We start from the raw sequence: 26623 nt of genomic DNA on the forward strand, positions 1-26623 counted from the left end.
GCGGGGGAGGGGAGACCGGATGTGAGTGGAGCGGCCATTTCCTGTTTCTCCGCAGTTTTCCCCCAGCTTTGGGTGGTGGCCGCGGCTGGGCTCCGGCTTTCCGTCGGCGGAAGGCGAGGCGGCGTGGACAGCGGCCCCGGCACCCCGCGCCCTGCCGCCTGCAGCCGCGCGCCCGCCCGCGGCGCCCCGAGCCCGCCGCTTCTCGCGTCAGCGCCCGCCCGCCGCCGCCGCGGCCCAGCGAGCGGCCCAGATGCAGGCCATCAAGTGTGTGGTGGTGGGAGACGGGTGAGTGCGCGGGCCGGGGCCGGGGGCCGGGGGCCGGGGGCCGGGGGCCGAGGCCGAGGGTGGGGCCTGGGGGCCGGGCCGGGCGGGCTCTCGCGGGCCCGGAGCCGGCCTCTCCGCGGGGCGCGGGCCACCACTCACTCCCTCCGGGACTGGGAGGCACGGGGCCTGGTTCCGGCTCTTTTTTTTTTTTTTCTTTGCCTTTTTTCTTTTTTCTTTTTTTTCTGATGGGGGAGGGAGTCGCCGAGCGGCGGCCGGAGGGAAAAGTGAACTCCACCCTCCCGCCTTCTGGGCCCGCTGCGCGCGGGGCGGGACCCCCCAGCCGCGCCGCCACCCGCGCTCGTCCGCCCCTACAGCGGTGGGCTTGGAGTTGCCTTTCTTTCTCTAAGGGGGGGCGGGGAAGGACCCTTTCTGGGTTTTTACATCAGCCTCTGGAGCCCGGTTATAAGCTTCCGTGTGTCCCGGCGACCAGGTCGATAGTTCTTGAGTATTTGCCTGGGCTGGTTTGGCGACCCCAAACTGATTTCCCGTATCTTCCGCTTGTACTTAGCCGCTTTTAAGATTTTTCCCTCCCTTTGGTGATAATTCTTGTACTTTCCTTGGAGAAACTTTTGGGATTCTAGCTACGAGAAGCTAGGTGTGATTAAGACTGATCTTTTCTCTGAATGTGGTGTGGTCATAAAAAAAAAAGGAAGAGAGAAAGAAAGAAATTTGCTTTCGCTGCTTGCATTAGGTATGGGATGTAGCAGAACAGGCTCCCTGAGCGGAGCTGCCCTGTGACTCAAGGCATTTCTTTTCATTACTGTCTGTGGTGGTTACAAGGCCCTAGAGGAAGACAAGACTTGGCTTATGCAGTTTTTTTTTTCCCCTCCCATAGAAACAAAAATCTCAGTGTAATCCGAGCAAAATTGTGTATCTCAGCAGTGCTCGAGTTAGTTGAGTGTTAACAGCGAAGATCCAAGAATTACTATCAGTTTCATCAAACTCAGTGTAATTGGTACATTTTTCAAGTCTTGTAAAATCGAAGGAAGAGTTCTGGCATCGCTCTTCCTTTTGATTAATATTCCCCAAACTTGTCATTAGGACTGATGTGGCTTTTATGCCTCCCAAGTTGTGAATTAGCTCATTTAGATTGTTGTAAATTAGACATTTTGAAACTGTTGCTACAACTATTTCAGATGTAAGGACAGTTGAACTGATTTTTTAAAAGATGCCCATCTGTGTGATTTGTCAGTCTTCAACGTGTGAAACGTTATTAACACTTCATGGTTCTGTGCATATAGCTAAAAATTATGACTCTCACCTATTTAGGAATATGTATGTTTTTTGTTTTTGTTTTTTAAACCCTTGAAAAGAAAGCTTTTCTTTCATTTGGGGTCCAAAAACTTCAGTTAATTAGTTTAATAGGGAAATCAGTACATTGGTTTAAATGAAATTTGATCCTTTTGTGTAATGAGTTAACTACACATATATCACATTGTCTTATGAACACTTTAACTGCATTTCCTTTAAAAATTTAAAAATGCTGAATCTGTAATGCTTAGAGTATGAAATAATGCTGTTTTTTTTAAATTGCTGATAATTCAGTATCTAACTTTAGAATGTAATATTCTTTTTTTTTTTTTTTAAGATTTTTATTTATTTGACAGAGAGAGCACAAGCAGGGGGAGTGGCAGAGGGAGAGGGAAAGAGAGAGGCAGGCTCCATGCCAAGCAGGGAGCCGGATGCGCCACTTGAACCCAGGACCCTGGGATCACGACCTGAGAGGAAGGCAGACACTTACCTGACAGAGCCACCCAGGTGCCCTAGAATGTAATATTCTTAATTGAAAATTTCTGAAACTAAACATAAGCACAGCAGACCTACTTAATGCTTACAGATGATGGACCCCGAAGATTTGTATTGCCTTGTGTATCTAGTCACATACTTGTTGAATGCCTGTTGTGGGATCTGGATCCTTACTTCGAATCCCCACTCCCAATGATTAGGGAGGAACCTGGGCATATTCACACTCCTCTCCCAGGACAGGGACCTCAAGTTGAAGTGGCGAGGATTAAACAAGTTGCTGGGGGACGCCTGGGTGTTTCAGCGGTGCCTGCCCGGCTCCAGCTCTGGTCGAGATCCTGGGATCGGGGATCAGGCTCCCTGCAGAGAGCCTGCTTCTCCCTCTCCTTGTGTCTCTGCCTCTCTTTCTCAGTCTGTCTCATGAATGAATAAATACATAAATCTTAAAAAAAAAAAAAAACAAGATGCTGAATACTAAGTGCCTCCCAGGTGCCTGGCCCCAGGTGAGAAAGTGCAGGCAGCCAGCCTCATATAGTGTTGCTCTTTCTCTTAATCTGAGGCACTGTTGGGCCCTGTGTGGGAGGTCCAAAGCATAAAACAATTCTTGGCTTTAAGTTTTCATTCGATTTATTTGGTACTGTATTTGACATTGATGTAGACTGGGGCAAAGCCCTGTTAGAAGTAAACAATTCAAGCTCTGTTTATTTATTTTTTAAAGATTTATTCATTTATTTAAGTAATCTCTACACTCAATGTGGGACTCAACCTCAGGACCTTGAGATCCAAGAGTTGCACGTTCCTCCAACTGAGCCAGCCAGTTGCCCCCTCTATTACTTTAAATAAGGGACAACATACAGCAAACATTACTTCAGTGAAAAAGTTACATACATGACTTTCCAAACCAAAAATATTTTTTTGCTTTGACCCAAACAAAACATACCTGATGATATACTTGGAATGTTCTTTTATTCAAAAATTGTTAAAGCTGTAAACGTGGGTGTAAATTTTGTGGGGCAAAGAACTCAGTGCTGTGGGACTTGTAGTTAAGGGGAGTTTAAGCAATAAAGGCAAATTGAAGCTGCACAAATTGCAAGCTTCCTTATCTAAAAAATATTCTTGGGAATTAGGTTAAAAGTTATATCATAACCATATTATAAGTAGGATCAACTAGCCTATATTCTTTTTTTTTTTTTTTTTTTTAAGATTTTATTTATTCATTCATGAGAGAGACAGAGAGAGGCAGAGACACAGGCAGAGGGAGAAGCAGGCCCCATGCAGGGAGCCCGTTATGGGACTGGATCCCGGGTCTCCAGGATCATGCCTTGGAGGCAGGCGCCAAACCGCTGAGCCACCGAGGGATCCCTAATTAGCCTATATTCTTATAAATTATTTCCTATATAGCAGTTCACTGGCATTAAGTATAAAATGTGAAGTGACATTTTGATACTGTTTAATTCTGCAGATCCTTCTCTTGGTCCTAATTCTGTTAGTCCTTCCTGAACACAGGGTCTTTTACTTTGACTTGGGGGATCTCTGCCCCCAAGATTTTCTCTCAGCTTCGGTAAGACAGCATCTCACATTCAGATGTTTCTAAACATTTTTAATAGTGTTGCTTTGACTTTGGTTGACCAGAAGCTGGGAGTGAGTGACCTGAAGCCCCCCTACGTTCACTCCAGATTGGGCAAGTGGTCTCATCATCCCAGTGTCTAATTTAGACATTGCTTTCCAGGAAATTGTTTTAGTTCAGTGTGAAAAATACCTTCCATGATGATGTCATCTTTTTAGGAATGTACACCACTTAGTCTCCACTCACTTCCATTGAATAATCAGTGGGGAAAAAAAATCAATGAAGGTATGATCCATGAATTTAAGTACCTCATGAATTGTCTTTGTGTATTTTTGTCTTGAGGCATGGGGTTCCACATTTTTGACCGGTTGTAAAGGTGTTTGAAATCTACACTGGCTTCTAAATTTGAGTTTGTTATTTGCCTCTGATCTTGGTGGTTAAAATTATACTTAAGTCTTTTTTTTTTTTTTTAACAACTTTCAAATGATAATCCCAGTAAAAGTTCAAGATTGGGTTCAGTAGAGGAGTTATCAGTAATTTTTAGAAATCTTAAAGCCACTTTTCATAATGTTCTATCTTTTGCATTAATTATGTATTGAATGTATTAGTACTTCCTTCTTTTTCATCTCTGCATCACCCACCAGGTATTTCTTGTGATTTTAGTTAAGACTAAGAAGATGTTTTATCAGGAATCCTGCTACTAAGGCAGTTACCACGTGTCAGAGGAATTTCTCTTCCCACATTTTATTTATTTATTTTTATTTTAAAACTTATTTATTTATTTATGAGAGACAGAGAGAGAGAGAGGCAGAGACAGAGACACAGGAGGAGGGAGAAGCAGGCTCCATGCCGAACCGAACGTGGGACTCGATCCTGGGACTCCAGGATCACGCCCTGGGCCAAAGGCAGGTGCTAAACTGCTGAGCCACCCAGGGATCCCCTCTTCCCACATTTTAATATGAAAAATTTAACACATAAAAGTTGAAAGAATTGTACAGTGAACACTTACCACTTAGAGTTTTGTTATCAATATTTTGCTCTATTTCCTTATCACATATCTTCCCATAATTAGGGCTTTTTTTTTTTTTTTAAGATTTTATTTATTCATTCATGAGACACACAGGCAGAGGGAGAAGCAGGCTCCATGCAGGGAGCCCAATATGGGACTCGATCCCCCTACTCCAGGATCACGCTATGAGCCCAAGGCAGACGCACCCAACTGCTGAGCCACCCAGGTGCCCCAATAGGGCATATTTTAACAGGATTTGACTTTGAAGGAGAATGGGGATGATATGCAGTTAGATAAAAATTCTTGTTTGTGAACTCTGTATCTTGCTCAGATCCAAGTATCAAGTACTCCAGGATTAGGATTGGTGCTTCTAGAATTCTAAAAGGCAGGGAGGGGCCTGTAGAGTAATGGCTACTTCAGGATTGAACTCTCTCTTTGAGGTAGCATCTTCAACCTTTAGGGTTTGATTTTTTTTTTTTTTTAAGATTTTATTTAGTTATTTGACAGCACAAATAGAGCTACAGGGAGAGAGAGAAGCAGTTCCTCCCCTGAACAGAGAGCCCAGAGGACCCTGGGTGGGATCATGACCTGAGCCAAAGGCGGATGCTTAACTATTGAGCCACTCAGTCACCCTCAACCGTGAGGGGTTTTGAAACTACATAGGCTTTTTAATTTTTTGAAGCCTCCAGTGGTGATAATGGTTTTCCATAAATTGTTTGTGGTGATAAATAATCAGAACTTCAGATTAGGGTTTGTTTATTTGTAGCACTAAACTACTCTGTTATTCATGTGCTTTCTGAATTTATTTACTGAAGGCCTACTGTTGGAGAGTTCCCAAACCCCATTTCACAGGGTAAATTGAGGACTTTCATTTAGGATCTTTCATTTATGCAATAAATATGAATACATATTTAATAGATATAATTCACATTTCCTTATATTCTATTAATCCTAGATCTAGGTACTTTAAAAAAAAAGATTCATTTTAGAGTGAGTGTGAGCAGTGAGCAGGAGTATAGGAAGAAGAGGGAACCAGAATCTCCAGCAGTCTAGCAGCCTCCCCACTGAGCCTGGAGCTCCACACAAGGTTTGATTTGAGGGCCCTGAGATCATGACCTGAGCTGAAACCAAGAGTTGGATGCTTAACTGAGTGAGCCACCCAGGGGCCGGCCCCAAGATCTAGGTACACTTGGACAGTAATACAGGCTCCTTATTTCCTCATTGGAGAAATCTGGTCTTTCAGTCCTATTGATATCAGTGTATCTTTTTAAAATTTATTATTATTTTTTTTAATTTTAGAGAGGGATCCCTGGGATGTGTTTCTTGATCTCGGTGGTGTCAGTTCAAGCCCAAGCTGGGTACAGAGGTTACTTAAAAATAAAACCTTTGGGCAGCCCTGGTGGCTCAGCAGTTTAGTACCGCCTTCGGCCCAGGGCGAGATCCTGGAGTCCCGGGATCGAGTCCCACGTCCGGCTTCTGGCATGGAGCCTGCTTCTCCCTCCTCCTGTGTCTCTGCCTCTCTCTCTCTATCATAAATAAATAAATAAATCTATTAAAAAAATATTTTTAGAGAGCAAGCAATTGGGGAGGGGGGCAGAGGGAGAGGGTCTCAAGTAGACTCTGTTCTTAGTGTGCAGCCCCACGTGGGGCTCAATCTCATGACCCTGAGATCATGACCTGAGCCAAAACCAAGAGTTGGATGCCTGACTGAGCCATCCAGGTACCCCCCAATGTATCTTTTTAAAAATAAGACAATACAGAAAGTTCTTATTTTTGAATTTCCTGTATTGTTATTGTATCCCTTTTTTTAATAAAGGTTTTATTTTATTTTATTATTATTTTTAAATATTTTATTTATTTATTCATGTGAGAGAGAGAGAGGCAGAGACACAGGCGGAGGGAGAAGCAGGCTCCATGCAGGGAGCTCAGTGTGGGACTCCATTCCCTGGTCTCCAGGATCAGGCCCTGGGCTGAAGGTAGCGCTAGACCGCTGAGCCACCAGGGCTGCCCAAAGGTTTTATTTTTAAGTAACCTCTGTACCCAGCTTGGGCTTGAACTGACACCACCGAGATCGAGAATCACATCAGCCAGGTTCCTCTCCCTTCTCTAACATGAGGGAATTGGCAGCATTTCCAGATTAATGGATCATACGTGCTTTTTAAGTTTTGGTTTATAGATTTTAGTAATAGTGAGATCTCAAAATTTTTAAAGTTCCTTTAAAGTTCTCTTAATGGAAAAACAACATAATGGGAACATGAGTTATTGGCTTTAATCTTGGTTTATTTCTACAAGATAGAGCAGGAGCGGCACAGATAGGGTGAAAAAATGTGCTCATATGAACTTTCTTCCAGTAGTCTCATGTTCATTTTTTAAATTATTTTTTATTATTTTAGATTTTATTTGCGCAAGAGAGAACGTGAGCACAAGTGGGGGGAAGGGGGGGAGAGGCAGAGAGAGAAAGGGAGAAGCAGACTCCCAGAGGAGCAGGGACCATGACCCCAGCCGAAGGTAGATGCTTAACAGACTGAGCCACCCAGTTGCCCCTCGGGTTCATTTTTTAATGTTGTGGCAGCTTTCAAAGATTATAAAAAGATGGAACTGAGAAGTTAAGTGTATATAAAATTGGAAACTCCAGAGCTGGAGTTAAACTTTCTGGATAGTAACTTCCAGAGATTCTGCAGCAGCATCAGTCCGAGGCTGTGAGGCTGTGACCAAACACTGCTTCTGTTCTCTGTTGGGGAGCTGGTACTGCCTGAGCTTGTGTTGACTTTGGCCTCTAGGGGTTTTTTTGTGGAGTGTGTTAAAAGGAGTGAATAAGTAACACTAATGGGAGGTAAATAACCATTTCCTTTTTCTTTTTATCTGTTGTTAAAAACTAAGTAAATATTTAAATCAAAGGTTGGACATATACCGAGCTGCCCAAGCATCAGACTCTTGATCTCAGGGTCATGAGTTCAAGCCCCATGTTGGGTTTCATGCTGAGTGTGGAGCCTACTTTAAAAATAAATAAAGGGCAGTCCCGGTGGCTCAGCGGTTTAGCACCGCCTTCAGCCCAGGGCCTGATCCTGGAGACCTGGGAATCGAGTCGGGCTCCCTGCATGGAGCCTGCTTCTCCCTCTGCCTGTGTCTCTGCCTTTCTCGCTCCCTCTCTGTGTCTCTCACAAATAAATAAATGAAATTTAAAAAATAAATAAATTAATTTAAAAGTCAGAATTTTATAATTTAATTATTTTTTAAAAGATTTTATTTATTTATTCCTGAGAGAGACACAGAGAGAGAGGCAGAGATACAGAGGGAGAAGCAGGCTCCATGCAGGGAGCCCAATGTGAGACTCATCCTGGGACGACTTCAGGACCACGCCCTGGGCCGAAGGCAGGTGCTAAACCACTGAGCCACCCAGGGATGCCTCTAATTTAATAATTTCTTATAGAATTTAGGTTTATAGCAAATACTGTAATGATTGGTAAGAAAAAAAATTCCCATCAGTATAGGATTATGCCAAGTACCTTGAATTCCTTTGCAGTTATACCTTTCAGAAGACAATGCCTCAGATGAAGGTGAGGTTTCAGGAAAATAAAGTTTAGGGCATTTAAAACAGTCATATTTATAGTAATGGCTTTGTTCCTTCTACATATGGAAGAGATTTAGGACAGGCTCTTAAGGGAAGTGCTACTATAACATTTTAACATAACCGTTAAAACCTTTATAGCTGCTTATTCTTGACATTAAGAGGCAATAAGTATTAATATTTTTGCACAACATTTGTAATTTGAGAAGAGGTTCACTGGTGATGGCCTTAGACTCCACTCTCCTCCTCGGCTACCACATCCAGCCTATGGCTGAGCTATCATATTCTGCCTCATGCCTAGGAAGCTCTTGAAATGGCCCACTTCTCTTCACTCTGAAGTCCCCTCTTTGGTTCAAACCACTCGTTTTCCTGCCTCCAGTCCCAGTTTCCTCTGTCCTCTCCACACTGCAGTCAGAGGCTGCTTCTGAAAATGCAAATTTAATGGTTTCTTGGCAACTAAAAATCTTCTGGGACTTCCCAAGTAGGATCAAGTCCCATGCCCTTAACAAGAAGAGATGACAATCTTCTCATATTTTCCTTTGGTGCTTCCCCCTTATTTCTTTGTTCTTCAGTTACGCTGAGCTTCTGGGCCTCCCCATAAATGATGTCGCTTTTGCCTAGAATGTTCCTCCTGTCATGTCCCCACTCCTCCTAAATTTCAGTGTACATCGCAGCCTCTTCTTTCCGCCTCCAAGACTAGGTTAGATCCCTTCACTGTACATTTCCAGAGCATCTTTAATGACACATCACATAATATGTAATGTAATGACACATTACATAATTTTTATGTAATGACTGCATTTTTTATTCTTCACTTTAATAACTGCTCAGATTCCACAAGATCTTGTTCATTGCTTTATATCTTCGGCACCTACTATTCTTCCTCACATAGCACACACTTTGTTGGTATGGGTTAAAATAGGATTAATGCTTTCAATAGTTTTTTTTTTTTTTTTTTTTTTTTTAAAGATTTTATTTGTGAGAGACAGAGAGAGAGAGAGAGAGAGAGAGGCAGAGACACAGGCAGAGGGAGAAGCAGGCTCCATGCAGGGAGCCCGACATGGGACTCCATCCTAGGTCTCCAGGATTAGGCCCTGGGCTGAAGACTATGCTAAAAACCGCTGAGCACCGGGGGCTGCCCTTTCAATAGTTTTGTGATGAAGTTGATAGTTCTGCATCCATTTTACAGTTGAGAAAACTGAGGCATAAGGATGTTGAAACTTAAAAACAGTTCCAGCCAGCAAGTAATAAAGAGCTGGCTCTGGGTCTCAGATCCAGGGTAATGACTACAGATCTCAGCCTCCTGCTTACACAGGTTTGACATTGTAAGCTTTTCACAAAATGTATGGCCAATGACTCATTTTTGTTTAGAAAGCCTTGAGGAGTTGGAAGCTACTTCCTGATGATGTAATGTTTGACTCCGTGAGGTCTTTGGGGGGTGGGAGAGTTCCAACTTTTAAGCTCTTTATAGTGTTAGGAGTAAAACAAGTATTGGCAAGACTGGATGGGCCTGTAATCTGTCCTAGCTGAGAGGTTTTTGCCTCCAGCTAAGAGTGCTACAAAAATAGAAAAGCACTTAACTTCTTTATGACGAATCCTAATTCATAGTAGTTGAGTTTGAACGACAAAATGTTACAGCTCAGAACTTCATTGTGTGACAGACAGGACCTTGGTAAGCCAACAGCAAACAGCAGGAAGATAGGCTCTTGTAGGGAGAGCATTTAGTGAATCCTTAGGCAAGGGACACAGGCTCTCAGAACCCCTTGAAGTCACTGTAAGAATGTAAAATTTGGAAACCATTTTTTGGCTAAGGGTGCAGTGATCTTGATTTGTAGTTAATATTCTCATGAAAAAAATTTTCAGGTGGTTGAGAGACTTTTAGCCTCTGACCTCCGCCTGATGGTACACTGTACCCACTACTAGTACAGGAGGCCCTTCTGTTTTGGAGAATTTTTGCATGATTCTTTTTTACTTTCTCCTCTTTGCAGCTGTTTGGAAAGTTAGGCCAGCATCCCAGGACTGTTAGTTAATATGTCTGGAATATATCATATTAGTTACTCTAAAAACTTAGGGTGATATGCGAGGATGGGGGGGGCTGGGGAGGTGGCAAATGAATACAGATGAATTAAAGTGAGTTCTGTGTGGCTCTTTGTGGTTCACAGTTGATCTGTGGTGGTTAGTGACTAAGCACTCTATTAAGAGAACAGTCATTACTGATGCCAGAGGAAAGGCTCTAAAAGGTAGTGGGTTTGAGTTACCACTCTGAGGCAGCAAAATACATAACAACCAAGCGGAAGCTGTAGAGGAAGGCTTTGTTTGCATATTATATCCATCAGAATGATCTGAGGATAGAATTGAAGATTCTTGGATGAAAGACTGGGTACAGATGTTGACAAAAGAAAGAGACTCTTAATTTTAAAATATTGTTCCTGTTCAACCTGAGCTTATTTAACAGTTTCTGACTATGAATGCTAATGCCCTACACCTGAATAGAACATGAGGGCTCCTTTTTGAGAAATTTGAGTTTGTTTACTATAAATTTCAGGATAAAATGTGTAGTGTTAAGTAAAAGATTATAGAAACTGTTTAATGGTAAGTAAGTACTTGGGGTATACTCCTTGATTTTTCTATAAAGTTAACAGAATAATGAAAAGATTACATTCATGCTGATTAAACAACTTACACTCTTTTCTTCTCTCTCTTTAGAGCTGTAGGTAAAACTTGTCTACTGATCAGTTACACAACCAATGCATTTCCTGGAGAATACATCCCCACTGTGTAAGTATCCAGTTAACCTGGGAATTAACTTGCCTCTGATGTTTTTTTTTTTCTTTTATTCCTTTGACCATTGTTTTGCTATAAAGGCATTCTTACTTTGCACAAAAGCAGATCTGATTAATTTTCCATCTAAACACTCACCTAAGTCTAATTATAAGGTATTTGGGCTTTTTTTTTTTTAAGTTTTTATTTTATTCATGAGAGACAGAGAGAGAGAGAGAGAGGCAGAGACACAGGCAGAGGGAGAAGCAGGCTCCATGCAGGGAGCCTCATGCAGGACTCGATCCCGGGACTCCAGGATCCAATCCTGGAACTCCAGGATCACGCCCCTGGGCAGAAGGCAGGCGCTAAACCGCTGAGCCACCCAGGGATCCCCTGTATTTGGGCTTTTAAAAAATACTTAATCTTATGTAAAGTTTCTACATTGTGATGAAACACGCAGCTTTCCTAATTGATTCTTAGATATTCAGGAAACAAAGTTAACTAACTAGAAGACTGGAAAATGGAAGAGTTTCTGGTAAATTTGGCTCTCTAAGCTCTGTGAAGGATCAAGGAACTGAAACACAAAATACACTGTTATATTGTCATTAGCCTTTTTTGGCAAGTAATCTGATGGTTGCCTGTCACGTGAGTTACCAGGGTGTGTGTTAGGGTCAGTTGTGGGAGTACAGAATTGGCTACTGAGCTGCTGCTTATTCCCTCTTGGCCACAGAATTGGGTGGAGATGGAGAAGTGCTTTTCTGATGATGGGGTTACTAGGGAGTGCTATGTAGCTGAGCCTCATAATGTATCACCTGCGGCCATGATGTCAGCTCTGTCTTCATGGCTGCCATCCTGGTGGAGAAGAAACCCCTCAGACCCCACCTGTGCTAACCTTGTCAAGCACAACAGGTGTATTTTGGTGGTCTCCAAAGTTTTGTAAAAGTGGGATCATACTGTCCGTGTTGTCCATGTTCTGGTTTTGTGGTTGGGACTTTCCTTTTTTTTTTTAAATTTATTTATTCGTGAGAGACATAGAGAGGCAGAGACACAGGCAGAGGGAGGAGCAGGCTCCACACAGGGGACCCAATGTAGCTCTTAATCCTGGGACCCCAGGATCATGCCCTGGGCCAAAGGCAGATGCTCAACCGCTGAGCCACCCAGACATCCCAGTTGGGACTTTCCTAATCTACACATAGGTAGAGTGAAATCCTTATTAGCTGTCAGTGACTCTGAACTAGGATAGCTGATAAAAACCACTGGTCATTAAGGTTATTTTTTTTTTTTTCTTTTTTCTTTTTCTGTGCTAAATGTTGCACATATCGTGCACATGTGATTGATTATTAGAAGTGGAAGTGTGCCAAATCAAAAGGGAATGGCTATTTAATTTTTTTTTTTTTTTAAGATTTTATTTGAGAGGGGGATCTCTGGGTGGCTCAGTGGTTTGGCCCCTGCCTTTGGCTCAGGGTGTGATCCCGGAGTCCTGGGATTGAGTCCCGCATCGGGCTCCCTGCATGGAGCCTGCTTCTCCCTCTGCCTATGTCTCTGCTTCTCTCTGTGTCTCTCATGAATAAATAAATAAATCTTTAAAAAAAAAAAGATTTTATTTGAGAGACAGCACAAGTGGGAGAGGGGAGCACAGGGAAAAACACAGGGAAAAACAGCACAGGGAAAAACAGGGGAGCACAGGGAAAAACAGGAAAAAAACAGCACAGAGCAGACTCCCCGCTGAGCAGGGGACCCTGACTGGGAGCTTGACTAGAGATTTGATCCTAAGACCCTGAGATCATGACCTGAACCTAAGGCAGGCACTTAACTGAGTCACCCAGGCGTCTGGATATTCAAAGTTTTGGAAGATACTACCCAGTTGCCGCCAAAAGGCTGTCAGTTGGACCAGCTGTGACCAACGCGGCCTCCTCAATTTGGACCATGGGCGACAGGCATTGAAAAAAGCTGCATTTCTGATCAGCGGTGAGGTTAGGATCCCATGAATGTTCACTGTCCATTTGCAGTCTTCTGTGAATGGCCTGTGGAGTTCCTTTGCTTGTTTTTCTACTGAAATTTTATATTACTGATGAAACTCTTGTACATAAGAAATTTTAGGGACAACCCGGGTGGCTCAGCAGTTTAGCGCTGCCGCTGGCCCAAGGTGTGATGCTGGAGACCCGGGATTGAGTCCCACGTCGGGCTCCCTGCATGGAGCTTGCTTCTCCCTCTGCCTGTGTCTCTGTCTCTCATGAATAAATAAATAAAATCTTGGGGATCCCTGGGTGGCACAGCGGTTTGGCGCCTGCCTTTGTCCCAGGGTGCGATCCTGGAGACCTGGGATCGAATCCCACGTCGGGCTCCCAGTGCATGGAGCCTGCTTCTCCCTCTGCCTATGTCTCTGCCTCTCTCTCTCTCTCTCTCTCTCTCTCTGTGACTATCATAAATAAATAAAAATTAAAAAAAAAAAACTTAAAAAAAAAATTAATCCTTCTATCTCATTTGTCTTTAAACTTCATCATGAGATCTTCTGCATAAATAAGTTTGGTGTTTTTATGTAAATATACTGCTTCGCCGCCATGCAGTTTTATGTTTTACTTAGAAAGACCATTCCTGTTTCCGTGATGCAAAAATACCCTCTTGTAGGTTTCCTAGATTTTTGTGGCTAAAGTTTTCATTTTGTGGCTGAAGTCCGAATACATTTAGAATTTATTTTTTTGGTATACTAGGAGGCAGGCACCTGATTCTTTTTCCCAGATGGAAAAAAGTCATAATACTGTTTATTGAATATTTTTCTCACAGAGGCAGAATTGCAAGACATGAGGCTTTTTCTTTACGGTATTTAGTTGTCATTCCATTCTGTAAACCACATTGGAGCCTTACGCAGACCTCTGCTTTGCTGTCTCAATGTAACAAGACCCTAAGTTTTAGTGTTGAGAGTTGAGAGTATGTAAAAATGATTTTGAATTTTATCTTACAGGCTGATATATTGTGTCTTGTTTGGTACTTGCCCTGGTTTGAATTGCAATCCCAGATTTTTTCTTTTTTTTTTTTTCCTTTTCAAGATTTTATTCCTGAGAGGCAGAGGCAAAGACCTAGGCAGAGAAGCAGGCTCCCCACGAGGAGCCGGATGTGGGACTCAATCCCAGGGCCTCGGGATCACGCTCTGAGCCAAAGTCAGATAGATGCTAAACCACTGAGCCACCTAGGCGTCCTCAGAATTAATTTTTAGTGAAGTACTTGGTGGTACTTAGTGATTCTTGTTTGTTTTTTAAGTCCACCTTATTTTCTGCCTGCCAGGCTTCTCTGGGCTGCCTCTTATCATTAACTAGTTTTTGTGTAACAACTTTAAGTTAATTTAAGTACATGTGTATACTCACTCTTGAAATGTTACATGATAGCTTTTCTTTTCTTTTTTTAAGATTTTATTCATTCATAGAAGAAAGAGTCAGGGACAGGCAGAGGGAGAAGCAGGCTCGCCTCACACCATAACTTTTCAAAGCATTGCTTTGTGTTACCATAGCAGTTTGGTTGCAGGCCTCGGTGACCAAGGCTTGATGGTGATTGCCCTGCACTTAGTGCGGGTGTTCTGGAAGCACTGTAGAGTATGGCTTTGTGGTATGCCACCTTGTTGAAGATGAGTAACGTGTACACAAGTCAACAAGTGGGTTTGAGAGAGGGACTAATTTATACTTTGTTTCTTTCTGGAGAGAAAAATCTTAATGTTCTCTTCATTAAAAACAAAGGTTTTCTCTTGCTGACAGTCATTTGTTTTAGTTCAGTGGACTACCTTGTCCTTTGTGTCTGTCCCAGGCGTGTTTCTCCAGGTGCAGTGTTTTCGCCTTCCCCATACCCTGCAGCCCTTTCTCCTTCCATGTGGCTGCTCTGGCTCCTTGTGCCTGCATGCTGGCACCTTTGCTTTCAGGGGAGCCTCCAGGCCACTCCTGGCCTTGGCACACCTCTGAGACCCTTGCTATGATAGTCACTCAAACCCCCCATCTATGCCTTATGTTCCAGGGCTAAAGTGTTTTTTCTCCATTCTACAGCTTTGACAATTACTCTGCCAATGTTATGGTAGATGGAAAACCAGTGAATCTGGGCTTATGGGATACAGCTGGACAAGAAGATTATGACAGATTACGTCCCTTATCCTATCCGCAAACAGTAAGGATCATGACTGCTTTTTAATGTGTCCTTTAGAGTATGTAATTTTGACTGTGTAATTGCGTATCACCTACAGGTTTGCTTATACAGTTGGCACTTGAATGCACAGGTTTGAACTGCAGAGATCCACTTACACCAGGACTTTTTTTCCATAAATACATTACGGTACTGTAAGCATAGTTCCTCCTCAAGATTTTCTGGTTTTTTTTTTTTTTTTTTTTTTTGTTCCTCAAGATTTTCTTAGTGACATTTTCTCTGGCTTACTTTAGTGTAAGAATGCAGTGTATATTACACATAACATATTTTACATGTATTAATCAACTGGTTATGTTATTGGTAAGGCTTCCCAGTCAGTAGCAGGCTGTTTCTTAAAGTTTCGGGGAGTCAAAGTAATACACAGGGTTTTGACTGCATAGGGGGTAGTCAGCACCTTTAACTACCCGCGTTGTTCAAGGGCCAGCTGTATTGCCATCTTTAGTAGCAAGGTTAAGTTCGGTAGTGAATGTCCTAGATGAGGACCAAGGATTTGTTTCTAATTTTTTAGCCTTACCAGCTACTAACGATGGTGCTATGTGTTCTACATGCTTTCATTTTAATTTCAGGACAGCCGCATGAAATAGGTACTGTTTTGTTCTTGCAAACCAGTTTCAACAATAATTACTTTTAAGATCAGTTTGCTTTGTGCCACAGAGTCAATTTAAACAGTTAAGGTTTTAAAAATCAAGTTAATGACTTCTCTTTTGGAATTAATATTATTTTTCTAATAAAACACATGCTCATCTTTCTACAGCGTTAGTATCTAAGTCTTCTCAATGTATATTCAGGTTTCGGTTTTGTAAAAATATGTCCACTGTGTCCAGTCAGAAAAACTTCTAGATTAGTTTTGCTTCCATTTCAGAGAATTTTAAATGATGTGTGTATCAAAGTGAATCAGTAATAGCTGGTTAAAATATGCTTAGAAACCACTTTACTTGAAATAAGCAATTGTCTTATTTGTACCATTTGCTTATCTTGTTACACGTTTGTTAGTCATTTTTAAAGTGTTTTAAACCAACTCTAGAGGCTCAGATGACTCACTGGCCAAAGGAAAATGCTCTAGGGGCAGTCAAGTGAATTTGTCAGGTTGAAATCCCATGCTCTGCTTCCTAGCTCTGTGACCCTGGCAGGTTTCTTCACAGCTCTAGTCATGACCTGTTTTCTCCTAGGATTAGATTAGCAATCAGTATAAGGCACACTGAATAGTTCCAGGCACATCACAGACAGTCTAGTGTAGCTGAGGTGAAGATTCATAGATCTGGACAGCTCTTCAAGTCCGAGCTGGCTGGGCCCAAATGAACAGAAGTTGCTGTACATGCTCTCAGCAAGCTAGGATGACCAGAGGAGGATCAGGTGGAGACATTCTGGAGTTTTTTAAAGTTAACTTTCTATTTAGTAAAATAAATTTAAAACTCTATTTTTTAGATTTATTTGAGACAGAAAGCACGAGAGTAGGGGGAGGGTGCGAGGGAGAGAACAAATCCCAAGCAGACCCTGTACTCAGTGCAGGGGTCGATGCAGGGCTCGATCTCATGACCCTGAGATCGTGACCAGAGCCAAAACCAAGGGTCAGACACTTAACCAACTGAGCCACCCAGGGGCCCCTAAACTTAGTGTGCGCATGTGCAAATGGGGAAAAGGGGCAGAGGGAGAGAATCTTCAAGCAGACTGCCTGCTGAGTGCAGAGCCCTGTGTGGGGCTCAATCTCATGACCCAGAGATCACAACCTGAGCTGAAATCAAGAGTTGGACACTCAGGACACACAACAAACTGAGCCAGCCAGCTATTCCCCCCACCCCCTTCCTTTTTTAAAGTTTTAAAGTTTTTTCCATGCAACAGTCATTGTCTTTTGTGTTTATTTTTTCAGCTGGAGGAATTCTCAAATACAATTAATTTGAACTGTGGATTTTTGCTACATTATAGTAATAGTGTTCAATAAAGACCAAACCCATAAAATGCTAAGTCTGAATGAGTGATGCCTCATTTAATCTCCAGCTAAAAATTAACTGTGATTAAGTTTTAAAAGTCAGCTCATAATCCCCAAATGGTTCGAAGTCTTCAGTATGTTTAGGAAACTTCTGTCCCCAGTGGGGGCTTGATAATTCCAGATTTTAAGTGGATTTGCTACCTATTGACTGGTAGAGTAGGAGTCTCTAACCTACTGGATACATCTGGAAGGGTGGGGTATCACTTCTGAGAAATGAGAACCACCTCCTGTGACTCAAGGGGTCCGGGCAGGGTGCGGCCTTTTTCTCTGAGGGAGTCATTCACAGTAAGTCAAAGGTGACTTGGCAAGATTCCCACTCTGTATGCTAGAGAACACAGAGATAAAGTAGCAGATTGAATCAGGCTGCAAGGTATGAAGCCCAACATCCAAGTGGGTGGGGGTGTTGTCCTTCTAGGGCAGGACTTTGTAAACTTTGTTTCATCTGTACAAGGTGCTAGTTTCCTGTCAAATACTTGAATGTCTAAACGGGTGGAAGGCATGATTCTTGCCCTCCAGTAGTTCACACATGTAGGTGTGTAACATACCACGTACCAGCACAGGGGGTGTCCTGGTGCTTAGAGCAAAGAGGAGAGTGGCCATCCTGCCACTAAGGACGTGCTTGCTGGCTTCTTTGGGGATGAGGAAATTGTCTTGGCTTCTGGGGGGAGGCCCTGAATGCTGTCCTACTGAGAGCAACAGGCCTGGTGGTTACAGGCTGGCATCTCAGCAGAGGGGACACCTCTAAACTTTGCACTGACTGGAACCTGGTCTCTGGTTTTTGGCTCTTTGGTCTATGGGACTCCGTGACTCATCCATGACTGTGCTCAGATACTCCTGAAGGGACAGTGGACCATTTCTTACCCAGATCTCACCCCTTACTTAGGACATTGTGACCCAGAAACATCCTGTTTCCTGTGGTCATTTAACGCTGTTCTCCTTGTTTGTAGGGTGACTCTGGGTAGCGAAGTTAAATCTGTGTGAAGCATTTGTTTCTACTTTGTTTTCCAAAAGATGGCGAGCGGGTGGTCCTTTTCAGGAGAAACTATCCTTCACGTTTTTGTTTTTCTTGATTAAGTAATCCTTCAGGCTCTTCCATCTCTGAATAAGTTACTTTAACACGCTCTTTGAAAATACCCTGTGAGTTCGGCACACTCCCCTTCAGCTGGTCTATTCGCCATCGTGGTATGGTCCGTGCAGGGCTGTATTTGCCTTCTTGTTCCGGGACTTGGTGTGAGTGGGAACACCTGGGACTTGCCAGTCACAACAAGCTCTGTGTGGGTTCTGAGAAAGCTCAACATTACCCAGCCTGCTGGCTGACGTGCCGGGCCTCTTGTGCCTGGGTCAGCCGGGACGTTTGTGTGAGCTCACCTTGAGAAGGGCTAGGCTGCTTACTGATGCTTAAAAAGAAAAACAGTAGCATTTAGCTTGGCCTTTTTTTTTTTTTTTTTTTTTTTTTAGTATTTTATTTATTCATGAGAGGCAGAGGGAGAAGCAGGCTCCATGCAGGGAGCCCAATGTGGGACTCGATCCCGGGTCTCTGGTATCACTCCCTGAGCCAAAGGCAGGCACTTAACCTCTGAGCCACCCAGGTGTCTCAGCTATTTTGATTTTCATATGGCTTTCTACTTTAAATTGGCTGTTACAGGATTTGTGTCCTCCAGCCAGAGGTTATTGGGAACACACTTGTGGCTGAAAGAAATTGGGTTTGTTCTCTGCCCTGAGCCGGACGTCCACCTGGGGGCTCGAGAAGGCAGAACTTGCTCTGGATTGGGTGCTGGCTAGAAGCAGGGTAGTTTTAGGGATGCCCTAATCTCCTCTACAAGGTGGGGATGAAGCCGTGACTGGTGCAGAGATAGGCATGCAGTCCCCTTGTCTGGGAGAGGGGGATGTTTGGTGTTTTTATAATTTGTACGGTGACCTTGTATTTGAGGTTAGACAAGATTGTGAAGTGTTCTTCTATTTATTTCTTTATTTTTGTGTTCATGCCAGCATGGTCAAATAGTGACCTCTTCTAACCCCAGCACTCTGGGAGATGGTCCCATTCAATGGGAACTTGCCATAACCAAGCTGTGAGCACTGGGCTGGCTCCCAGGTGTCAGGGCTGCTCTTCGCTTTCTCCAGAGCATGTTTTCTTAGCTCCTCCTGGATGCCACATGCGTAGTGTCTTTGCCCTGTTTGTGTGTCTCATGCTGCTTTTCTCAGTTCATAGAATACCCGTAGTAAAAAATATTCCAAGTCTGAAAGTAAAAGCCAGGTGGAAGGCCTCGGAGAGGAGGATCTAGAAGAGCCCCACCACCCCACAGTCTGTCTGCTCATATCCTGCTAGGAGCCACTCGTCTCTCTATGGTCCCCCTTCACACATGTAGGAGGAGACCTGCTTTGTGATACACAGGTAATGAGGGCTGGGTGGGAGCATGTGTAGTCAGAAGTGTCCTGCCAGCATGGGGAAAGCAGCTAGAGGAGAGGTAAGCTTGTGGCTCAGGACAGCTCAGGTGAGTAAAGAGGCTCCAGCACATCGGTGACCCTGGGAGGAAGGCTGAGCAGGCCAGGCCCTGCTTTGGAGCTCGGGGGTTTGCGAGGACAGGCGTTAACATGGAGATGCCCTGCCAGCCATGAGCAGCGTGGACTCTGTGCAGGGCGTTGGTTTAGAAGGCCGAGGTGGGAAAGACTTGCTGCTGGAAGAGATAAGTGTCAGAAGCATAAGACATTTTATTTATTTTTAATTAATTTTTTTTTAGGAAAACTAGTTTTTTTAGGATTTTTGTTTTGCTTTTTTTGTTTTTTAGAGGATAGGGAGGGGCAGAGGGAGAGCAAGAATCCTGAGCAGGCAGTGTGGAGCCCATGACCCTGAGATCATGACCTGAGCTGAAATCAGGGGTCAGATGCCTAACTGATGACCAAGCCAGCCAGGTGCCCCTAGAAATATTTTTTTTTAATTTTTATTTATTTATGATAGAGAGAGAGAGAGAGAGGCAGAGACACAGGCAGAGGGAGAAGCAGGCTCCATGCACCGGGAGCCAGATGTGGGATTCGATCCCGGGTCTCCAGGATCGCGCCCTGGGCCAAAGGCAGGCGCCAAACCGCTGCGCCACCCAGGGATCCCCCTAGAAATATTTTTTAAAGCCATATTTTGGCTGGGGGAAGGAGGAGGAGAAAGGAACAGGCAGATGGCGTAATGTTAATGTAGGATGGAAAGCATGTTTCTTCTTCAAAAAAAATGTTCTTAAAAATTGGAAAGGGTAGAACAGATATGGTTGGAGGATATTTTGAGGCTGCATTTTTGTGGCCAATGCCCAGGAGTTTTTGTGTCACAATAAATATTTGGTGGCATGTCAAGGCCTTGGGAGCACAGATCTTCAAAAGTCGCCCATAGATTAAACCCAGGATAATTAGGGCAACTTTCATGTTGTTAGAATTGTAGATCAGAGAGACTTAAATGAGATGAAATTTAAAAAATTCTCTTGTCCATCTGTCTCTTAAAAAAAATTGTAGGTTTCTGTGTTGCTTGAAGAGCAAGTCTTTCCGATTTTTGTCGGAACAAAGGAATGAATTGATGGCACTGTGGTAAACATGAGAAATGCTGTCCCTTCTGGGCGTTCCCCTCCAAAGCTGGGGGTGGGGGGAATTAAAGGTCTCAGTGCATTTACTCCAGTAATTCAGGCCCCTAAATCCAAACTGCATTCCCAGGATTTGGGGGAAGAGAGGACCAGCACTTGCACACAGGAGGCTGGCCGTGTTCACAGCTCTCTGACTGGGCCGTGCTCCTGGGGAGTGCTTCGTCTGAGAGGCCTGTGTTTACAGACAGGTGCTCTTCCTGCGTGCGGCGGCTTCAGCTGGGCTTAGGTCTCAGACCTGGGATGGAGAGCTGTGACAGGTGTGCCTATTGCCAGTGGGAGCCAGCAGTGGCACAGGGATACCCCTTCGGTAAGGAAGGGTGCTTCCTTAACCTTTCTCACCTGGACGTGACCCGTGTGCTTTCTCAGGCGTGTTGTGGCTTCTGCTGGAAGCACACCCTCTGTGCGCTGCCATGGCTAGAAAGGAGTGCCCCCCTCCTTCCCCATATCTGCCTGACATCTTGTCTTCACCCTCGTTGACCTTCACAGGGTTTGATGAACTGTTTGGTGGTATTTGTCAGTTGCTTTCAGATCCTTTAGGAGGGTTGAGACAATTCTGATGAAGAAATAATGGATTATATTGACTTGCATTTTCCTCAGTTTTTACTAAACTCAGACAAAGTTCTCATGCATTACTAGGTTGGAGAAACGTATGGTAAGGATATACCCTCCAGGGGCAAAGACAAGCTGATTGCCGTATGTAAAACTTTCAATCCACTTCAGTTTCAAGCTTTATCTGTTCTCTCATTTCACTTAGTTTTCCCAGAATTTCCTGTTGAGCCTCATGTTCCTTGAGTGTTTTAAATTTAATTCACTCAAGGTTGGGGTTTTGTTTGATAAAATGTGCTTTCAGTAGAGCGAGACAGTTTACCTACTAGCTTGAATTAAAGTGGTTTGTGAACTGCTTGCTCCCCTCCTCCCAAGGGGAAGGAGGAACTTTTATGAAGGGGCCTCTTCAGGCGGGTTGGAGATGAAGGTGTGGAGCCCCCTGCCCCAAGCCCACCATGGAGCCCATGCTTGAGCCCAAGGGGGACTAACCGTGGCTGCCAGGGCCTCCTCCGCTGTGGTATCCGGTGTGCGGGCCTGTCTGCGGCATGGCTGTGCGGTGCTGGTGAGCTAACCCACCTTTGCTTTGAAGTGACGTAATCAGGTGCCAAAATGCCGAGGTGATTCTTGGACGAGCCTGTGCATGCGCTAGCGTTTGGAAAATGTCATTTTAAAAAAGCTGTTGTGTGGGATGTTTCTCTCCCTTTCCAGGTACAAGACATCAGCTGGATTGGTGAAAGTGTTAGCTTGGGAATTGGGTACATTTCACAAAGCATAGCTGCCTTTTTCCAGGAAAATGTCTTATAAACCTAGCATTTTAGAAACTCTTAAGCATTTTTAAGTACAGGTAAATATTTTAGTTTGGCTTCTTACACAATACAGAATGGGAGATATGTTTTACATTCAGTCAGAAAATCTTCCAGGTATTTAGTCTGCACTGACTTTTCCTCTGAATCTCCACTTTGCCACTGCCGCACGCTCTAAGTCCTGCAGAGAACCCCACTTGGGATTGAGAAGCTGATAGCCAGGAGAGGCCACTTACACACAAGATTGCCCTTCTGCACAGTGGTTGTGCTCACTGAGCAAACCACTGAGCCCCACTCCGGGCCAAGGGACTCTGGTGGCAGTTCTTAAAGCAGCAGTTTAATTGCACCCCAGTGGTCCACTATACATGTACTTAATGTGCACATGAGGAGTTTACTGAAAAGCACACTGTTGATAAAGGTTTTTAAAATCAACTCTGCTTTTGATAAATGGAGATCACATTTTACAGAAATATTGGAGTGGTAGCTTGATTTTGTCCCTATATATAATAGGAACATTAAATTCCGGGGTGGAGGGGATAAATTCCCAGGGGGAGTTGGAAATGATGGAGAAGAAGCCTCTGGGGGTTCTGATTTGAGGTCCCCCCTGGCCTCCAGTAAATTTGAGCACATTCTAGTAAATCCTCTCCCCCCTTTCAGAAGTAACTGGCTGCTTCATGTGCTGGCTCTGGTTTGGGAGCCTTCTGACAGAACTGAAGGGGGGAACCAGGAAGCAAGCTTTAGACACAAGCTGCTGGTACATATACGCAGTTCGTCTCATGATTCATTCCCAACAGCATTTACAAAGCAAAGTGCATTCATCATTGTAAGACCATTTCTAAACGCCTCCCTGTTTCCTTTTTATAGGATGTATTCTTAATTTGCTTTTCTCTTGTGAGTCCTGCATCATTTGAAAATGTTCGAGCAAAGGTAAGTGGGGAATGTTTTAGAGGAACATCTTGTTATGTAATGTCTCCTTGGGAAGCAAAAATAACACTTGGTGATAGGAGTTTTAATTATTTAAATTGATGTTGTAATTCTACTTAGGTAGCAAATCAGTTTTGAAGTATATGACTTTATTATGTAGAGTTCTGAAGTTTCAGGGCCTGATTCAGAAACGCTTTGTTCCTTGCTAAAGTAGTGAGCACTTTGGAGTCTGCCTGATGGGGTTGTCTAATAAAAATAGTGACCATGACTTTCCACTGCTGCCCTGGTCACTTGTGAAAAATGACATGTGCAGGATGTCCTCCAGTTGTGGTCAGGGATGTGTTCAGTGGGGCTCATGGTGGCAGAGCTGAGACCTCAGTCGATAGTTGACTTTTTTGCTGAATAGGGAGGTTTCTCAAGAGACCATCTAAGAATTTAACTCATTTTACCAAGAGGTAGTGGTTTGGGGGAGGGGGATGTTCCCTCCTTGCCTGTTCTTGGGAGTCCCAGCTTGCTATTCGAATGCCCACAGGTAGGCCCATGGTTCTGGAAGGTATTGCAAGGTGAGCAGGGCTGAAGGATGGGATGCTGTGTCTTGTTGAGGACTCTGCAGCAACTAAGGAGTGGCTGACAGTTTGACACCTGTGGGGATGTAATTTAGGCAAAAGAGGTTCATCAGGGAGGGTGTGGTGACTCTCTTCCTCTCTTACATTTAGTGGTACCCTGAAGTGCGACACCACTGTCCCAACACCCCTATCATCTTGGTGGGGACTAAACTTGATCTCAGGGACGACAAAGACACGATTGAGAAACTGAAGGAGAAGAAGCTGACTCCCATCACCTACCCACAGGGTCTGGCCATGGCTAAGGAGATCGGTAGGAAATCTGCATTTTCACATCTGCTTTGCACGTGCTTTTATTTTCATGGCAGAGACAGGAGTCCAGTCTGTGGGAAGTAAAGAGCATGTTTTTCTGACTCAGGCTATGGTTGACTTCTGGGGAGCCAGCCAGGCAAAGCTCTCAGTGTGAGCGCTCAGTAGGTGAGCTCCGGGTGCAGGTCAGGGGTTGCTCTGCTGTGCCCAGCGGGCTGTCAGGAGTCTGGGCCTGGGGAGCTGCTTCCTGCCCTCCTCCTGGACAGAAGGGTGGGCTCCACATGTGGCTATGAGGCTGTGTTTCTCGGCAGGTGCTGTAAAATACCTGGAGTGCTCTGCTCTCACGCAGCGAGGCCTCAAGACAGTGTTTGATGAAGCTATTCGAGCGGTTCTCTGCCCCCCTCCCGTCAAGAAGAGGAAGAGAAAATGCCTGCTGTTGTAAATGTTGGGTTCCCCTGCCCCATCCCCCTCAGAACCTTTGTACGCTTTGCTCAAAAATGGTGGAGCCTTCGCACTCAATGCCAAGTTTTTGTTACAGATTAGTTTTTCCATAAAACCATTTGAACCAATCAGTAATTTTTAGGTTTTGTTTAAAGTGTAAGACTTCAAACTTTCACATTAAAATTTAGCCCTAAAATGGCCAGCTTTCTTAAAGCCTTATTTTTCAAAAGCCCCTATTCTTGCTCAGATTAAGAGTTGCCAAAATACCTTGTGAACTAAGTTGCATTGTGCTGAGAACACTAAGCACTAAACCGTTCAAGATCCCTGTCCTTCAGAAGAGACGGCAGTGTCTCAGGTTTGGACCTGCAGACCTGTGCTTGCTAGTTTCCAGTAGGAAAGCCGCACAGCCTCCTCGAGCTGTTGCCACATTGCCATCTAAGCCCGTGGCCACGCCCTAACTGTACTGTATGTCCTCACGGAAGGAGCATAATGACTCAATTCTTTGGATCAGTCTTTTTGATTTTGTAGTGAAATTTTTTTAAAAAGTTAGTGTATTCGCTTTTGCTGACATTTTGAACAGACCTCTCACTCCCATGTTCCTCCAATGAGGGCGGGGGGCACAGCACGTGACGCGATCAAAGGATAAAGACAGTATTTTGACAAAATCCGGAGGTTAATTTACACTACATTGTACACGTCATAATCAAACTGAATAAAAGTGTCACGGGTAAAATTTTAAAAGGTTAATTTCTGTCAAATGCAGTAAATGAAGAAAGGTCGGTATTATCACTAAGTGTTTTAAGCTTTTCCTTTTTCTTAGACCTGCCATCCTTCCTGAAATTGGGCATTTAATTCATCTTTGAACTGGTTGTACCCATAGTTGCTAACTTAGTGCTTTTCTTATAGAACCCCTTCTTAACGAGCAATATGCCTCCTTGTATTATAAAATCTTTCTGATAATGCATTAGAAATTTTTTTTTGTAGATTAGTAAAGTGCATTCCTGTTTCCTTGTTACTTTATTCAAAGCTAATAAGCACTCTCCTTAGTTTTCTAGTAACTAGGTGTAAAAATCATGTGTTGCAGCTTTACAGTTTTTGAAATATTTTAGATATTCCTAAACTATGAACTTTCTTAACATCACTGTCTTGCCAGATCACCAATACTGTCCCCTGACTAACGCTGGCCCTCCTCTGCCTCACCCCCCGGACACACGCTTCCCGTTGCCCTGCCTGACCATGTTCCCTTGGGTCTGTGACATTCTGTAAGCCCGTGCTTGTGCTAACGAAGTTCTGTACGACTTACCCACTGGCAAGAATACAAGGTTGGACCTCTCAACCAATAAAATAGAACAACATTTTTTAAATTGACAGTTACAGAATCGTGGAGTGTTTTTACATTGATCTTTTGCTAATGCAATTAGCAGTATGTTTTGCATGTATGACTTAATAAATCCTTGAATCATATGATTGTGATACTTGAATTCTTAAGAGCTCGAGCAATTTCCTGGGGTGTGTTCGGTTGTCTCACCTGAAAATCCTGGGTTGTGGGAAACCTAATTCCCAGTGCATGTTTTCATACTGGAGGGCTTGGAAGGGGCCCCTCCTGAAGAGGAGCTGGGGAATCAGGTTGGGTTCTGCACCTCCTGAATGCTGGGGAGACCTAGGTGACATCCACACTGGGGTGCATGTGCATACATCCTGGGCCAGAGCTCTGGGCTGAGGCAGACGGTGGCAGCCTGATAGGGAAGAGGCTAATGATGACTTTGAATCAGATTCTTTCTGGAGCCTGAAACTGTACTATGAACTGGTCATGTTAGAATCAGTTTTTTAAGTAATCCTTTTTATTGCTCTGAAGATCGCTTTGAGTATTTTTTAAAGAGTTTAAAAACCACATAATTCTAGGGATGCCTGGGTGCTCAGCAGTTGAGGTTTGCCTTCGGCTCAGGGCATGATCTCGGGTCCTGGGAGCAAGTCCCGCATCGGGCTCCCCATGGGGAGCCTGCTTCTCCCTCTACCTAGGTCTCTGCCTCTCTCTCTCTCTGGGTCTCTTATGAATTAAAAAAAAAGATCATGTAATTCTAAAGGTTTGCTACAAAAACAGCAGCCTTCTCTCTTCACACCGTCCCCAAAGGCAGTCAATTTGAGTTCTTTTAACTGTTTCTCTCCATATGTCTAAGTGATGCCCTTTTTTTTTTAAACCTACTAGATCACCAGTTATGAAAGGATGGATAGACTCCCAACAGCCAGATGGAAGAGATGCCTAGATGCCTAGGGCCAGGT

At 43.9% G+C, this 26623-nt stretch overlaps 1 protein-coding gene across 2 annotated transcripts; it reads left to right on the plus strand.

Annotated features, from left to right (window-relative positions):
• The first annotated feature begins 28 nt into the window (after positions 1–28).
• RAC1 (Rac family small GTPase 1) lies at positions 29–25807 on the plus strand. 2 transcript variants are annotated; one of them, XM_025426248.3, is made up of 7 exons: positions 29–285; positions 10918–10989; positions 15000–15117; positions 21394–21450; positions 22971–23033; positions 23747–23906; positions 24214–25807. In XM_025426248.3, exons 1-7 carry the CDS (start codon positions 251–253, stop codon positions 24342–24344), a joined length of 636 nt encoding a protein of 211 aa, XP_025282033.1. In that variant the 5' UTR covers positions 29–250; the 3' UTR covers positions 24345–25807. The 2 variants fall into 2 exon arrangements, with proteins under 2 accessions (XP_025282033.1, XP_025282032.1); XM_025426247.3 differs by lacking the exon at positions 21394–21450 and having other exon boundaries at positions 35–285.
• Positions 25808–26623: the final 816 nt, after the last annotated feature.

Source organism: Canis lupus, chromosome 6 (genome assembly GCF_003254725.2).
Source record: "Canis lupus dingo isolate Sandy chromosome 6, ASM325472v2, whole genome shotgun sequence".
Classification (NCBI taxonomy): domain Eukaryota; kingdom Metazoa; phylum Chordata; class Mammalia; order Carnivora; family Canidae; genus Canis; species Canis lupus.

What these genes read in the sequence shown, in the direction of transcription:
- RAC1 (XM_025426248.3), top strand. Translation starts at nt 251, where the DNA reads ATGCAGGCCATCAAGTGTGTGGTGGTGGGAGACGG. An exon ending in TGTGTGGTGGTGGGAGACGG is followed by an intron (nt 286 to 10,917) that starts GTGAGTGCGCGG and finishes CTCTCTCTTTAG; the next exon opens with AGCTGTAGGTAAAACTTGTC. An exon ending in CCTTATCCTATCCGCAAACA is followed by an intron (nt 15,118 to 21,393) that starts GTAAGGATCATG and finishes ATGCATTACTAG; the next exon opens with GTTGGAGAAACGTATGGTAA.